General features: G+C 40.9%; 1 protein-coding gene across 3 annotated transcripts in view; it reads right to left on the bottom strand.

Moving 5' to 3' along the window:
* Window positions 1-14602, bottom strand: part of DNAH3 (dynein axonemal heavy chain 3) — a 221930-nt gene that overhangs the window by 91176 nt on the left and 116152 nt on the right. For all 3 annotated transcript variants that reach the window (XR_014072618.1, XM_081554574.1, XM_081554575.1), the window contains exons 37-39: window positions 11746-11846; window positions 9286-9391; window positions 4540-4669 (exon numbers count right to left, since the gene is read on the bottom strand). Coding sequence is in view for 2 of the 3 variants with exons in the window: in XM_081554574.1 (XP_081410700.1) it covers window positions 4540-4669; window positions 9286-9391; window positions 11746-11846 (337 nt within the window). In the remaining variant the exon portion in view is untranslated. The remainder of the gene's footprint in view (window positions 1-4539; window positions 4670-9285; window positions 9392-11745; window positions 11847-14602) is intronic.

Raw genomic sequence — 14602 nt, 5'->3', positions numbered from 1 at the left:
GCAGCCATGAAATTTTTAATAAAAGACACTTGCTCCTTGAAAGAAAAGCTATGACCAACCTAGACAGCATATTAAAAAGCAGAGACATTACTTTGCCAATAAAGGTCTGTCTGATCAAAGCTACGGTTTTTGCAGTAGTCATGTATGGATTTCAGAGTTGGACCATAAAGAAGGCTGAGCATTGAACTGATGCTTTTGAACTGTGGTGTTGGAGAAGACTCTTGAGAGTCCCTTGGACTGCAAGGAGATCCAACCAGTTAATCCTAGAGGAAATCAACCCTGAATATGCACTGGAAGGACTGATGCTGAAGGTGGAGCTCCAATACTTTGGCGACCTTATGAGAAGAGCTGACTCACTGGAAAAGACCTTGATGCTGGGAAAGACTGAAGGCAGGAGAAAGGGATGACAGAGGACAAGATGGTCGATGGCATCACTGACTTAATGGACATGAGTTTGAGCAAGCTCAGGGAGATGGTGAAGAACAGGGAAGCATGGCATGCTGTAGTCTGTGGGGCTGCAGAGTAGGACACGAGTGAGCAACTGAACAACAATAACAGGCAAATGTAAATTGAGAAGCATTCAGAAACATAACTGTGCAGTATTCACCAAGTGACAAGGTTATGAAATACCAGGAAAAGCATAAGAACTGTCATAGCTTGTAGGAGACCAAGGAGATACAACAATTAAGTACAACGTGGCATTTTGAATTGGATCTTGGAACAGAAGAATTTGTGGAAAAATGTGAAACTCAGATAAAATGCAGTTAATAGTATAGTATCAATGTTAATTTCCTTATTATGATAATTGTTCCTTGGTTATATAAGATGTTAACATTAAAGAAATCTAAGTAAAGAGCATATATAACTCTACATTCTTTCAGTAAGTTTTCTTTAATTCTAAAGTTATTTCAAAATAAAAGCTAAAACTGTATTCAGTGTTCCTTATCTCAAGTTCTTGCTAATCATAGCTACCATGTTCTTGCATTTTAACATTGACAGTGTTAAATGTTATAGCTCCAAAATCAAATTTAAGCGGATGCCCCAGTTTTTTTGTTTTTTTTTTTGGCAGCATCAAGAACTTTGTTTGGCATTCAGAATCTAGTTCTCTGACCAGGGATGGAATCTGAGCCCTCTGCATCGTGAGTGTGAATTCTTAAGCACTGGACCACCAGGGAAATCCCTATTCCCCAGTTTTTAGCAGTTGTGAGTATTTCAGCACTCCTGAGAGGATTCACAGTTATGGATTCAGGAAGACAAGAGTTGAGGCTACAGGTCTGTAGACAGTAAATCCATTTCTCATGCTGGTGCCTTCTTTCCTTGAGGAAATACTATATAAGGACAGTGAAAGGAGCTTGGGAAAGTATGAAAAATTTACAAATAAAAATACAAATATATAATGTATGTAATTCCTGTGCTTCTACAAATACTGTCTGTAATTTTAATTTTAATATTTGGTTAAAGAGAGTCTCAGCTCAATTATTTTCAATTTACTTTTTTAAAAAAAATCTACACCTATGTGCCTCTGGAAGAAATGGGCTGAGAAAATATGTTCATGGAGCAGAAGCTATAAGAAGATTCACCATCATTTTGAATTATGTGTTATCTTGAGAAAGAAATGGTATCCAACTGAATGCAGAGTTCCAAAGAATAGCAAGGAGAGATAAAAAGCCTTCCTCAGTGATCAGTGCAAAGAAATAGAGGAAAACAATAGAATGGGAAAGACTAGAGATCTCTTCAAGAAAATTAGAGATACCAACAGAACATTTCATGCAAAGATGGGCAAAATAAAGGACAGAAATGGTATGGACCTAACAGAAGCAGAAGATATTAAGAAGAGATGGCAAGAATACACAGAAGAACTGTACAAAAAAGATCTTCATGAACCAAATAATCACGATGGTGTGATCACTCACCTAGAGCCAGACATCCTGGAATGGGAAGTCAAGTGGGCCTTAGGAAGAATCACTATGGACAAAGCTAGTGGAGGTGATGGAATTTCAGCTGAGCTATTTCAAATCCTAAAAGATAATGCTGTGAAAGTGCTACACTCAATATGCCAGCAAATTTGGAAAACTCAGCAGTGGCCACAGGACTGGAAAAGGTCAGTTTTCATTCCAATCCCAAAGAAAAGCAATCCCAAAGAATGCTCAAACTACCACACAATCACACTCATCTCACACGCTTGCAAAGTAATGCTCAAAATTCTTCAAGCCAGGCTTCAGCAATACGTGAACCGTGAACTTCCAGATGTTCAAGCTGGTTTTAGAAATGGCAGAGGAACCAGAGATCAAATTGCCAACATCCATTGGATCATAGAAAAAGCAAAAGAATTCCAGAAAAACACCTATTTCTGCTTTATTGACTATGCCAAAGCCATTGACTATGTGGATCACAACTAACTGTGGAAATTCTTCAAGAGATGGGAATACCAGACCACTTGACCTGTCTCTTGAGAAACCTGTACGCAGGTCAGGAAGCAACAGTTAGAACTGGACATGGAACAACAGACTGGTTCCAAATAGGAAAAGGAGTATGTCAAGGCTGTATATTGTCACCCTGCTTATTTAACTTATATGCAGAGTACATCATGAGAAACGCTGGGCTGGATGAAGCACAAGCTGAAATCAAGACTGCCAGGAGAAATATCAATAACCTCCGATATGCAGATGACACCACCCTTATGGCAGAAAGTGAAGAAGAACTAAAGAGCCTCTTGATGAAAGTGAAAGAGGAGAGTGAAAAAGTTGCCTTAAAACTCAACATTCAGAAAACTAACATCATGGCATCCGGTCCCATTACTGCATGGCAAATAGATGGGGAAACAGTGGAAACAGTGAGAGCCTTTATTTTCTTGGGCTCCAAAATCACTGCAGATGATGATTGCAGCCATGAAATTAAAAGACACTTGGTCCTTGGAAGAAAAGTTATAACCAAGCTAGATAGCATATTAAAAACCAAAGACGTTACTTTGTCAACAAAGGTCCATCTAGTCAAAGCTATGGTTTTTCCAGTGGTCATGTATGGATGTGAAAGTTGGACTATAAAGCTGAGCATTGAAGAATTGATGCGTTTGAACTGCGGTGTTGGAGAAGACTCTTGAGAGTCCCCTGGACTGCAAGGAAATCCAATCAGTCCATCCTAAAGAAAATCAGTCCTGAATATTCATTGGAAGGACTCATGTTGTAGCTGAAACTCCAATCCTTTGGCCACCAGAAACGAAGACCTGACTCATTTGAAAAGACCCCGATTCGGGGAACGATTGAAGGTGGGAGGAGAAGGGGATGACAGAGGATGAGATAGTTGGATGGCATCACCAACTTGATGGACATGAGTTTGAGCAAGCTGGGAGCTGGTGATGGACAGGGAAGCCTGACGTGCTGCAGTCTATGTGGCTGCAAAGAATCAGACACGACTGAGCAGCTGAATTGACTGACTGATGACTCAGTAGTTCCACTCCTAGATACATACTGAGAAAAAACCAAAAACACTAATTAAAAAAGATACATGCACCCAATGTTTATAGCAGCATTATTCGTAATAGCCAAGATATAAAAGCAACCTAAGTGTTCATCAAAAGATGAACAGATGAAGATGTGGTATACATATACAATGGAATAATATACAACCATAAACAAGAATGAAATTCTGCCATTTGCAGCATCATGGATGGACTGGGAAGGCATTATGCTAAAGTGAAATAAGTTGACAGAGAAAGACAATACTGTATGATATCACTTATATGTGGATACTAAGGCGGGAGGAGAAGAGGACGACGGAGGATGAGTTGGTTGGATGGCATCACTGACTCAATGAATATGAGTTTGAGTAAACTCCAGGTGTTGGTGATGGACAGGGAGGCCTGGCATGCTGCAGTCCATGGGGTCGCAAAGAGTCGGACACGACTGAGTGAATGAACTGAACTGAAAAGTTCCCCAAATTAACATATATTCTATCATTTCCAGTAGAATTCTGTGAAATTTGATTTGTGTGAGACAGCTATAGAGAACTTCTCCAGGACATTTAAAACAATGATTCATTTAAACCAGTGGTTCTCCATGTCCTGGAGTAGTTCCATAGTTTTGGAGACCAAAGTGATCAGTTTTCTTATAGTGTATCTATGTGCTTTGTGAATTCAAATTTTTTGTAATGTAAATTTTTTAACATGGGGAAAACTTCCAATCTTTTCAGAATCTTTTTTCTGACACACATTTACACATGCCATCTAAATTCATTTTCCTCCAGGACGTCCCTGATAGGTAAAGAGGAAGAGGAATTATTATTCCCATTGTCTGGAGGAATCTAAGCCTGAGGAAAAATGGGCTAATTTGCACAAGAATACCCAGGAAGTCAATGAAAAATTAAGCCAAAATATATGGACTCTTTCCAGCAAACTCTACTATGTACACTCAAAAGACTTGTTTGTTCTTGACCAAAATGCTGGTCTCATTGTAATTTATGGGGGGACTAGCATGGGTGGGGGCATAAAAATAGCCAAGGCATACCCTTGTTTTGGCTTAAGAATTGTAGGGAAGTACTTACCAAGAAGAGAGGAGTATAGTCTCATCATTGAGAAGGCAAGGTGGATGGGAGATGTTTGGACCACAAATTTACACTGAAGGCGAGTAAATTCAAGACAGGGCTGGACAAGCCACATGAACATGTCATTGACCTAAGAGTAAAAGTAAAATTTGACATTAACAAGTGTGTTTAAGAACTTGGTACACCTCAAGGAAGCTTAAGATAAGACTACTGATGACTTTTGAGTCTAGGTATATTGAAGAAAGTCCATAGGCAACAAGACCTGTGCCCCCAGCTTCCTATTTAACGTGCAGTCCACTGACTATGCCCACTCCTCCCATTCTACTGAGCTGAATACAGAAGAAAAGTCTGGAGCCACGATGGGTCAGCTACAGGATGCATGGAACAGTTTTAGGTTCCAGGAGCCACTGTATCTGACTTTTCTATAGAAAAATGTTAGGAATTCTAAACAACTTATTTGGAAATGACTGACTGGCATTCATAAGGCAGGACTCCTGTAGAAAGTGGACACTGAGAGGCCCGGGCTTATTTTCAGTAATTCCCCACTTATATGTATGTATGTACATACTTACTGGTGGGTATGATGATTCTTCTCTCTTGGCTCTGCTCCCTACCCACTTACTCTTTAGAAAGAAATTACTTGATTTTCTCCTCTTATTTTAGTGTTTTTTCATTTTTCTTAAACTTTGTGACTCTTACTGAAAATTACCTTGTTATTTTTTTGTAAGTAGGCAGGTCATCACTAAATACACTCATAGGTGATTATACGTGGATATGTGTGCATATATAAGTGTACAGATGCTCTTATATGTATAATCCCAAAGAAGGGCGATGCTAAAGAATGTCCAAACTATGGCACAGTTGCACTCATCTCACATGCTAGGAAGTAATGCTCAAAATCCTTCAGGCTAGGCTTCGGCAGTACATGAACCGAGAACCTCCATATACAAGCTGGATTTAGAAAAGCCAGGGGAATCAGAGAATCACATTGCCAATATTTGCTGGATCATAGAAAAAGCAAGAGAATTCCAGAAAAACATCTACTTCTGCTTCATTGACTATGCTAAAACCTTTGACTGTGTGGATCACAGCAAACTGGAAAATTCTTAAAGAGACATATACACAATGGAATATTACTCAGCCATTAAAAAAAATACATTTGAATCGGTTCTACTGAGATGGATGAAACTGGAGCCCATTATACACAGTGAAGTAAGCCAGAAAGAAAAACAACAATACAGTATACTAATGCATATATATGGAATTTGAAAGATGGTAACGATAACCCTATATGCGAGACAGAATAAGAGACACAGATGCATGGAACAATTTTATGGACTCTGAGGGAGAAGGTGAGGGTGGGACGTTCTGGGAGAATGGCATTGAGACATGTGTATTGTCATATGTGAAACAGAGCACCATTCCATGTTCGATGCATGTGACAAGGGCTCAGGGCCGGGGCAATGGGATGATCCAGAAGGATGGGATGGGGAGGGAGGTGGGTGGGGGTTCCGGGAAGGGGAACACATGTAAACCCATGGCTGATTCATGTCAATGTATGGCAAAAACTATTACAATATTGTAAAGTAATTAGCCCCCAACTAAAATAAATAAATTTATTAAAAAAAAAAAAAAAAAAAGAGACAGGAATACCAGACCACCTTACCTGTCTCCTGAGAAACCTGTGTACAGGTCAAGAAGCAACAGTTAGAACTGGACATGAAACAATGGACTGGTTTAAAATTGGCAAAAGAGTACATCAAGGGTGTATATTGTCACTCTGCTTATTTAACATCTACAGAGTACATCATGAGAAATGCTGGGCTGGATGAATCATAAGCTGGAATCAAGACTGTCGGGAGAAATATTATCAACCTTAGATATGGACATGATGCCATCCTAATGATAGAAAGTGAGGAGGAACTAAAGAGCCTCATGATGAAGGTGAAAGAGGAGAGTGAAAAAGCTGCCTTAAAACTCAACATTTGATGGGAGAAAAGTTCAAAAGGGAGTGGATATATGTATACCTATGGCTGATTCAGGTTGAGGTTTGACAGAAAACAACAAAATTCTGTAAAACAATTATCTTTCAATAAAAAAATAAATTAAAAAACCCTCAATATTCAAAAAACTAAGATCATGGCATCCAGTCTCACCACTTCATGGCAAATAGATGGGGAAACAATGACAGACTTTATTTTCTTGGGCTCCAAAATCACTGCAGATGGTGACTACAGCCATGAAATTAAAAGATGCTTGCTCCTTGGGAGGAAAGCTATGATAAACCTAGACAGTGTATTAAAAAGCAGAGACAGTACTTTGCTGACAAAGGTCCACACAGTCAAAGCTATGGTTTTTCCAGCAGTCATGTACAGATGTGAGAGTTGGACCATAGAGAAGACTGAGTGCCGAAGAATTGATGCTTTAGAACCGTGGTGTTGGAGAAGACTCTTGAGAGTCCCTAGGACAGCAAGGAGATCAAAACAGTTAATCCTAAAGGAAATCCCCTGAATATTCATTGGAAGGAGTGATGCTAAAGCTGAAGTTGCAATACTCTGGCCACCTGATGTGAAGAGCCGACTCATTAGAAAAGATCCTGATGCTGGGAAGGATTGAGGGCAAGATGAGAAGGGGGTGACATAGGATGAGATGGTTGGATGGCATTACTGAGTCAATGGACATGAGTTTGAGCAAACTCTGGGATATAGTGAAGGACAGGGAAGCCTGGTGTGCTACAGTCCATGGGGTTGCAAAGAGCTGGATACATTTAAGTGACTAAGCAACAACAATGACTATGTATGAGTACATGGATATGTGGTACTCAGTCAGCAAATATTTATTGTGCATCTACTAAATGCAGAGTGATAGGTGCTAAGGATAAATGATGAACAAGATAGACAAGGTCTCTGTTCTCATGGTTTACAGTCTCAGGGGCAGTGAAAGAAAGTGAAAGTGAAAGTGAAGTCACTCAGTCGTGTCCGACTCGTTGTGACCCCATGGACTGTAGCCTACCAGGCTCCTCTGTCCATGGGATTCTCCAGGCAAGAATACTGGAGTGGGTTGCCATTTCCTTCTCCAGGGGATCTTCCCGACCCAGGGATCGAACCCAGGTCTCCCACATTGCAGGCAGAAGCTCTAACCTCTGAGCCACCAGGGAGGGGAGACAATAAATAATTAAACAAGCAAGGAAATGACGTAAGTATTTACAAATTCGGGAATGTACTAGCTGCTGCTGCTAAGTCACTTCAGTCGTGTCCGACTCTGTGTGACCCCATAGACGGCAGCCCACCAGGCTCCGCCGTCCCTGGGATTCTCCAGGCAAGAATACTGGAGTGGGTTGCCATTTCCTTCTCCAGTGCATGAAAGGGAAAAGTGAAAGTGAAGTCGCTCAGTCGTGTCCGACTCTTAGCGACCCCATGGACTGTAGCCTACCAGGCTCCTCCGTCCATGGGATTTTCTAGGCAAGAGTACTGGAGTGGGGTGCCATTGCCTTCTCCGAATGTACTAGCAGGAAACAAATAAATGTATTACAATGGAAAAACCAAGAAGAGTTTAATAGGGTGGTCAGGGAAGACTTCTTGGAGAAGGGGGCCTTTATGCTAACACCTGGATGACAAAGGTGAATCAACCCTTATGAGACTAAATGGGGCAAGATTTCCAGAAAGAGGAATAAAAAGTGCAAAATCCTTGAGGAGGTAAAATCTGGGGTTTTCTAGGAATGGAAACAAGACCCTAGAGCTGGAAGGTAATAAGCTGAGGCTGAGAGGAGTGTAGGTGATGAGGCTAGAGGGGCAGACTGGGTGGAATCACAATCTCAGAAGTCCTGGTAAGAAGTTAGACTACTCAGGCCACTGGGAAGTCTGTGAAGTCTTCCTGTGCATGTGTAGACTGGCTTCTGACTATGCATCTGGACATGTGTCTGTACATAAACATTATATATATATATAATATGTATATTATATACATGTATACAGTACGTACATGTATATACAGACATGTATATAGTACATGTATACAAATGTGATATAAAGGGGCCATCCTATGCAGATCCCCAGAGCATTTCTACAGTGAGAAGAGAATCTAACTCAAATCCTTCTTGGCTTCTTCCATGGGAAACTTTACTAGGGAACCCTGTTAATGCAGCAAAAGGCAAGAAGTATCATAAGCACTCATTCTCTCTTCCTACTTCCATCATCTGCACGTGTTCTAATCTAACCCGAACATTCACACCTCTTCTAGGGAGGGAAGAAGAAAACGGACACTCTTACTGCTGCACTAAGAGAATTTCTCATTGGTTTTGGCTCCCTAGATTTAGGAGGTATGGAGTCTAGGTAGCAGGGATGGGAAGCGGCAGGAAAAAGAACACAGATCTTCCTAACCTGGTACACCTCTAGAGCAACTTCCAAAGGCATTTCTGCCGGTGGGCAAAGGGTCAACAGGTGACATCCCAGTAATCATATAGAACATTTCTCAAGCACCAGAATTCTCCACTGAGGAGTCAAGAAGTAATGGAGAAGATGGACGAGAAAGCAGAAATTGACTACACAATTCCAGCTCCACACGCAAAATAAAATAAAATAATAATGGCAAGAAGTCAGGAAGCAAGGTAATTGGGGACAGTCAGGGAATTTCCTGCCCCTCCTTGCCTTCTGTAATTATGAACATGAAAACGATCCTAGAAGGCCTTTGAGATGAGGAGTTGGGAGACACGGAAGGACAGAAAGGAAAGGGACCAGAGGGTCTCACCAATTCCTTGTGTTCCTCAGTGAGACTGGAAGGCAGGGTATCCATGTATGAATCCTTCAGGGGCTTCCAGCCTAGCTGATGGGGTTCCATGTAGATCATCCCACACCTGGCAAGCACAAACAGAGGACCAGCCTGGTTCACATTGGGCTCCCAAGCATGGAGGGGTGAGGTAAATAGCTGGAGCTTGGGTTGGAGCACAGACCTTCACCAGCTCCAAGCCAAAGGAAAGATGCACAGATTTTGCCAGGAAAGGGTAGAGACCAGTGCTAAGAGTGGGGTCTTGAGACCTGTATTCAAATCTCAGCCCCAGATCCTACTAATTGAGTGACCTTGGGAAAATTTCTTTACTGTCTCTGAATTTGTGTCCTTGTCTGTAAACTGAAGAATATAAAAAATAAGTAGCTTATAAGATTATTATAATGGTTAAATGAAAGGCCAATAAAGAGTTAAGCACTATGTCTAGCACACAGAACACTCTTAATCAATGAAAACTACTATTATAATTTTCATAGCGTTAGCACATTACCATGTACTGACATGTAACATTTTATTTAGCAATTTTTTCCCCATTCTGTTATACCTAGGCACACTCCTCTTTGTTACTAACACTGGCTACTATTTATTCAGCATCTACTATGTGTCAGCCACTATGCTAAGTCTTAATGGCCTTCATTTCTAAATATTCCTCTTTATGGTTTACATTTTAGACATGAGGAGACAGTAGCTCAGAGAGGCTAATTGACTTGGAAGAGGTCACACAGCTAGCAAGTGGTATGCTCAAGGTGGGAGCCCAGGCTGGTCTAACTTGCCATGTGCTCTTTTTACTTCCTTACATTGCCTTTGGGAATGTGGGCTTATTTTTATTACTTTATTTGTTATGGACTGGAGGTACATGATTGGATTAATTATTATCCTTGGCACACTCATCATTAGTCCATGCATGACCCTTCTTAGTTAATAGTTTTCAATAATGTAATCAGTGTCCATGAACCCAACACCCAGGCAGAAGCTAGGGTTTTGACAATAACCTTTATCTAATTATAAAGTCTCCCTTATCCTAGCCCCCTGGCTTTCCCCACCTGAGATTACACAGTATCTTGAATCTCACATTCACTGGTCCTTTGATTTCTTACCTTCTTATAGTTTTATACACATATACATATTTAGTTGTTTAGCTGGTTTTAATAATTTAAAAGCGGATACTATGCTGCATGTAATATTACAGTCTTACCTTTCTTGCATTTTAAAAAATACCTATTTACTATTTATTTTTGGTTGGGTTAGGTCTTCGTTGCCGTGAAGGCTTTTCTTTAGTTGTGGTGAGTGGGGGGTTACTCTCTAGTTGCGGTGCATGAGCTTCTCACTGCAGTGGCCCCTCTTGCTGTGGAGCTTGGGCTCTAGGCACGCAGGCTTCAGTAGTTGTGGCTCCTGGGCTCTAGAGCACAGGCTCAGTAGTTGTGGCACAAGGGCTTAGTTGCCCTGAGGCATGTGAGGCCTTCCCAGATCAGGGTTCAATGCCGTGTCTCCTGCATTGGCAGGTGGATTCTTTACTACTAAGCCACCAGAAAAGCCCTACAGGTTTACTTTTATAGATAATACTGCTAAGGTTTTATCTTTAATTTTATTAAGATTTATCTATATAGTCACTTATCAGTACAGTTCACTTATTTTGAATGACATACAAACACTACAATCTGTAATTTTATTATACTTTCTCATTCTCTTCTATTAATGAGCATTTGGGTCATTTCTAAGTGTCATTGTGAATAGTGCTACTCTGAAAATTCTGGTACATGTCTCCTGTTGTACATGGGTACAGGTTTATTTTTAGTATATACTCAGAAGCAGAATTGCTCAGCCATGAGGCGTATGAAGGTTCAAGTTTAGGAAGTAGTTCAGTTCAGTCACTCAGTCGTGTCTGACTCTGCAACCCCATGGACTGCAGCACACCAGGCTTCCCTGTCCATCACCAACTCCTCGAGCCTATTCAAACTTTTGTCCATCGCATCGGTGATGCCATCCAACCATCTCATCTCCTGTCATCCCCTTCTCTTCCCACCTTCAATCTTTCCCAGAATCAGGGTCTTTTCAAATGAGTCAGTTCTTCACATCAGGTGGCCAAAGTATCGGAGTTTCAGCCTCAGCCTCAGTCCTTCCAATGAATATTCAGGACTGATTTCCTTTAGGATGGACCGGTTGGATCTCCTTGCTGTCCATGGGACTCTCAAGAGTCTTCTCCAGCACCACAGTTCAAAAGCATCTTATCCAAAGTGTTTGTCTGATTTTGTATTCCTACCAGCAGTGTGGATTGAGGACTGATTTTATGACAAAGTCTGACAAAAGGTAATATAGATGATCTGCTAGAATTTAATCGTATTTGTGGATTTTTAGAGCTTTTCCTCCCGCTTAGGGTTAGTAAGGCTTCGCCTTCCTTCAGGGGGCCCATGCAAGCTGACTTACCTGCTCACAGTGGCTGGGGAGGCCTGTTCCAGGTCAGCTGGCTCGAAGATCAGACTCATCTTGGGGCTCATCTGGATAATCTCCCCGCTCATTAAACACAGCTGAAAGTACAAAGCAGAGGGGTAGAGGGCAGCAAATGTGTTGAATCCTATCTGCAAATAAAAGGCCTCAGTGGAGACAGAGACGGTTTGAATTCATTCAACAAATGTTTCTTGAGCACCTACTCTGTGCCAGGCACGATGCTAGCTGCGCAGAATAAAATAAACAAAAAAATTCCTGTCCTCTTAAGGTTTGCATTCTGCTGGGAGGAAACAGATGGTAAGCAAAATATATAGGCTATACAAGGATGAAAATGCTTTGGATAAAAAGTAGAAGAGGGTTGGAAAATGCTGTGTCTGGTGAGATGTAATGTTAAATAGGGAAGTCAGAGAACCACTGAATTGCAGCCTTAGATGTAGAATCTAGAAATTATCAGATTACAGCTAGTTTCATGGTTCCTTCCTCAGTGTTTAACACAGAACTTAATTGCACACTGGCATCCTATTTTATTTTCTCAAGTTTCCCACAAAGACTCCTTCTGGAATCCCTCAGGGACTGGTCCAGGGTTAGAGTGACAAGAATATCTCCATATCATTTTTGAAATGGAAAGATCATTAGAAGCCCTAGTGTTTAGCAGGTATATCCCCACAGAAAATAGTTCAAATATACAGGTCGGCCTCTGAGGATATACACTAAGTCTGTGGCACAGCTTCTCATTTCCCAACATGGGTTGAAGTGAGATGTTTAAGTCCTAAGATGGCTTGAGGCCTTGGTCTCTCAGGGGAAAAGAAGAAATTCCACCACTCCATGTTTCTCCTCCTAAGTTGGAGTTTAAAGAGCTTCTTGCAAATTACCTGACCCACATCAAACATGTCTGTAATCAGGTCATTACTTGCAATCCCAGAAAGGTCACAACTGTTATGGGACTAACACCACTAACAGTGTCATCTCTGAATATAAAAAAAAAAGTAAAATAGACCCATAGCTGTGACAGTAGTTTGATTTCATTCAGAGCTGAGAAGAGCCATCCATCAGGAATTTCACTGACTCTTTATACTTCTGATCTCAAGACCAACCAATACATGTGTACAATTAGTTTATATAACATAGTCCATATCACGGAATAAAACTCACTTCTATATTTATATGTTATATAATCAAAATTATGAACATGCTATTATTAGTGTACGTGTGTAATTTGGATAATTAGGCTTTCCATTGTTGAGCATGACTCACTCTTAGTCTTGTGAAATGTAGATGCAGTTGGAAAATATATTTTGATTTGATAAGGAAGTATAGTCAGTGTAAGAATTCTTCCTTGAAAAGGTGATAAATATTATTTTATTTTATTTTAACCCTTATATAGCACTTGCTACATGCAAGGCACTATTATAAGCAGTTTGTAAATATTAATTTATCTAATCTTGCTAACAATATTATAACACAGACACTATTATCCTCATTTTACAGATGATGCAAATGAGGTATAGGTATAGCTTTCCTAAGGTCACATGACTGCTGAGTGGTAAGATAGTATCTGAACCCAGGCTGTCCAGCTCCAGAGACTAAGCTCTTTGCCACTATGCTTACTGCAGTAGGCAGAATGCATCTTCCAAAGACTGCTGCAATGTCTCCTAACCCACGTGTACTTTTGCAGTGTGATCTCACCCACCTCCATCAAAAGAGGGCATCTATTTCTCTACTTCCTTGAATCTGGAAAGGTTCTGTGACTTCTTTGAGTTAACAAAATTCAGAGAAAGTAATGCTGTGCCAGAGAAGGCAATGGCACCCCACTCCAGTACTTTTGCTTGGAAAATCCCATGAACGGAGGGGCCTGGTAGGCTGCAGTCCATGGAGTCGCTAAGAGTCAGACACGACTGAGCAAATTCACTTTCACTTTTCACTTGCATGCATTGGAGAAGGAAATGGCAACCCACTCCAGTGTTCTTGCCTGGAGAATCCCAGGGATGGGGGAGCCTGGTCGCTGCCGTCTATGGGGTCGCACAGAGTTTGGATACAACTGAAGCGACTTAGCAGCAACAGCAGCAGCAGCAATGCTGTCTGTGCCAGTTCCAAGCCCAGATTTTAATTTCCTGCCTCTTGCAAATCCAAGTAAGGAGTGCCACTACTCCAAGACCACCAAATGATAAGCCCAAATCATGTGGACAGGCCTGGAGGATAAGATGCTATTTGAGAGAAAGAGAGGCAGAGAGAGAGACAGAGAGAGAGACAAAGAGAGACAGAGACAGAGAGTTACGGAGAGATAGACAAATCAAGGAGGAAAGAGCCCCCAAAATCTGAGTGAAGAAGCCTCCATGGATGTGGCTCCTCTAGCCCTAGCCACCCCAGATGATATCATGAAGATTAGCTTAGCCCTTTTGAGCCTTTTCAAAATTTATAATCCATAGTATCATGAGGAAAGTTAAGCCACTGAGTATTAAGATAGTTTGCATCTTTATTTATACAGCAATGGATAACCAAAATACATCCCATATATCAGGTGCTCTGTATGGACTATCTTCATTATAAACACCCCTATGTTATTACAACCTTTTTTACAAATGAAGAAATTGGTTCAGAGAAGTTATGTGACTTGCCCAACTTGCTCAGTTGTAGAGCTAGTAGTCCAATTTGAAGCCAGAACCAAGGCTTTTAACCATTATACAACAGTATTTCAAAATAACACTCAACTTACCCACTACAGGTAAAAACAAAAGCATAATTCATGAATTGATAACTGTTACTTTCTTATGTGGCATTTATTCTCAGTGTAAATAAGTATATACATTATATAGTCTTGATCAATCACTCACTTCAA

Source organism: Giraffa tippelskirchi, chromosome 13 (assembly GCF_054371585.1).
Source record: "Giraffa tippelskirchi isolate mGirTip1 chromosome 13, T2T-mGirTip1v1.2.pri, whole genome shotgun sequence".
Lineage (NCBI taxonomy): Eukaryota > Metazoa > Chordata > Mammalia > Artiodactyla > Giraffidae > Giraffa > Giraffa tippelskirchi.
This window is presented reverse-complemented; position numbering and strand designations above follow the sequence as displayed.